Here is a 2,535-nt window from a genome sequence, read left to right as displayed (position 1 = left end):
CGTGGCGCCGCTCCAGCCCTTCCTGCAGGTGACGCGGGCGGCCCTGCAGCGGTGAGTGCCCGGGGCGGCGGGGAACGCGCTGCTGAGCCTTAGCAAACCAACAGCAGTGGTGGCAAAGTGGCCAGAGAAGCAGCTGGGACATCGGACCAGCCAGACCGACAGGGACACATTCAGAGCAGCCTAACACTCACTTTCACAATGGTTTTGCTGATTGTTAACTGCTTATGTCTCCCTTCTTTACCGTGTTTTAATACTCGGAATCATCACCTTTCACCCTCTACACACCGAAAGGAAACCCAGCCAGGCACTGACACTCGTCCAGACCGAGTCCCCAGAACCTGCAGTTCCACCTCAGATGCTGTGCACACCCGCAGGAGGAGCGTCCTGTGCTCTCCACCAGCCCAGAGCTGCCAGTCCAGCTACAGCTCAGGCTCTGCTGTGTGGAAAGGCAGTTGGGGGGTACTAAACTCTCAGTGAGAAGCTAAATTTACTTTACTGCAATAACATTACATCGGGGCTTTTTTCCTCAAATATCCATAGTTCCAGCTGGGGCTAAGCTTTAGGATACAGGATGTGGTGAGTCTGCTTCCTCCTGAGAAAAGGGGTCATGCTTTGTCACTGCATTTGAAGTGGCTGCTGTGGGTCTATATTAAAGGGTTCATTTGTCACTAAAATGTAGGGATTATACCAAGACTGGTCTGCAGAACTAGCAGGCAAAAACCTGACTAAGGAAGGACTATGTGGCAAGCAGAGGAAAAGCTGCTTATACTCATCTTACAGCAGATTTATTTACTTTTCTAAAGCCTTGTGGAGGGTTTGATTGACCTAAGAGGAGTCCCTGGCTGAGGCCCAGGGCTCACTGTTTAAACTTTAATGGAGGAATGACTTTTAGCCTGTTAAAGATCAGTCCTGGTAGAAATGTGACAATGCAGGAGTGCACCTCCCCCCTGCACACTAAATATCTGACAAACATGGATGGTTTATTGCTGAAAGCATGCCTAATCATTCTTGCTAGCTGGCTATTTGGCATTTCTGTGTTCTAGAGTATAACCAGTATTTCCAAGGCACCAGTAGCACTTGTCCGCTGCTGTCACCCAAAACAACTCCTCTCTGGCCTGGGCTGGAACCACTCTGTAACTTCTAAATTTGATTTATTTGTAGGTCTCTTGATGTGAATTTTGGGGCTGTGCTTCATGTTTCCCAGGTGAGGAAGAATTGTCACAGTAGTTGTCTCCATGAACAACAATGACTGAGTTGTTTTGCACAGCAGATAAGTGTCCACTGTGGGAGCCAAAGGGACTGTAATCCAAAATTAACCTGACAATTCGTGCATACAGCCCCTTCAGTCTCTTGCTTTGACTTTCTCTTGTCAATGGGAGGTAGTGAGGACTTCCTTCATCCACATGTTTTTGCTGTTTTGGCTACATAATGGCCCAGCAAGATTCTTACTGGGTGAAATGATGATTTCTCCTGCTATGATTGTCATCTCTGTTTTTTCCTCTCCCAGATTGTTGCTCGGCAGATGATTGCACAGGGGGTGCCAGGTGCTATTGTCAATGTCTCTAGCCAGGCATCTCAGCGTGCGCTGCGGGATCATGCTGTTTACTGTAAGCATGTGTGGCTTTAGTGGTGCCCCTCATTTTGACTAGCTGGAAACCCACAGCTACCAAGCTGCTGGCTGCCAGGTCTAGGCAGTGAAAAACTTCTGCATGTTCCACAACAAATGCTATGCACTTAAGTGCCTCCTGTTTTTCCCTTCTCTTGAAGGTTCCACAAAAAGTGCTGTGGATATGCTGACCAAGGTAATGGCAATGGAACTGGGACCCCACAAGGTAGGATTCTTCCTGAGAGAAAGAAAAGTGTGGAAGATTGAGCATTTCCTCTCACAGCAGCCTAGATTGTTTGTTGCTCTTGGTCCCAGATTAGGGTGAACACTGTGAACCCCACAGTGGTTATGACCGACATGGGGAAAATTAACTGGAGTGACCCTCAGAAATCTGCTGCCATGATTAATCGGATTCCACTGGGAAAGTTTGCAGGTTAGTGGTGTAGATTTGTTGCCAGGCTAGGCTCTATTGTATCCAAGACTTCCCTCTAATGGACATCACGGCCATAGGTACCTTGCTGCTTTTGTGGGCAAGGTCACAACTCTGCTGAATGGCTGTGCTTGAATTCCTGCAGCGTTTGATAAGGACAGACCTCCCCTCTTCCACAGCCTTAGGACACCTTAGGACAAGTGAGATGCACTTACTCTACTGTTCATAAATTTGACTGGGAGGGGAGCACAGGTGCTTGCTGTGAACAATTTGATCACAACAGGGACTTTGATGTCCAGCTCTCAGCCACATGGTCCCATATACAGCACCAAGCACAGGCTGGGGGAGGAGGTATTTCCTGCTTCAATTACATGTAGAGGCCAAAGATAAACCTTTTGGGATGCTTGATTTTCTAGTACAGTTTGGGGGGTGCATAGGATGTTCTCTGTGTTTATTTCCAGAGGTGGATGATGTGGTGAACAGCATTCTCTTCCTGCTG

At 48.1% G+C, this 2,535-nt stretch overlaps 1 protein-coding gene across 1 annotated transcript in view; it reads left to right on the top strand.

Annotated features, from left to right (window-relative positions):
- Nucleotide 1: 1 nt before the first annotated feature.
- DCXR (dicarbonyl/L-xylulose reductase) overlaps nt 2–2,535 on the top strand; it is a gene marked incomplete at its 5' end in the record, with an annotated part of 2,670 nt that continues 136 nt past the window's right edge. The window contains 6 exons of the mRNA XM_010008696.1: nt 2–51; nt 1,162–1,204; nt 1,508–1,607; nt 1,768–1,832; nt 1,922–2,039; nt 2,498–2,529. Coding sequence (XP_010006998.1) covers nt 2–51; nt 1,162–1,204; nt 1,508–1,607; nt 1,768–1,832; nt 1,922–2,039; nt 2,498–2,529 — 408 coding nt within the window. The remainder of the gene's footprint in view (nt 52–1,161; nt 1,205–1,507; nt 1,608–1,767; nt 1,833–1,921; nt 2,040–2,497; nt 2,530–2,535) is intronic.

Source organism: Chaetura pelagica, unplaced genomic scaffold (genome assembly GCF_000747805.2).
Source record: "Chaetura pelagica isolate M959 unplaced genomic scaffold, ChaPel_1.0 scaffold962, whole genome shotgun sequence".
Lineage (NCBI taxonomy): Eukaryota > Metazoa > Chordata > Aves > Apodiformes > Apodidae > Chaetura > Chaetura pelagica.
The sequence above is the reverse complement of the archived record's forward strand: the minus strand, read 5'-3'. Positions and strand labels throughout refer to the sequence as shown.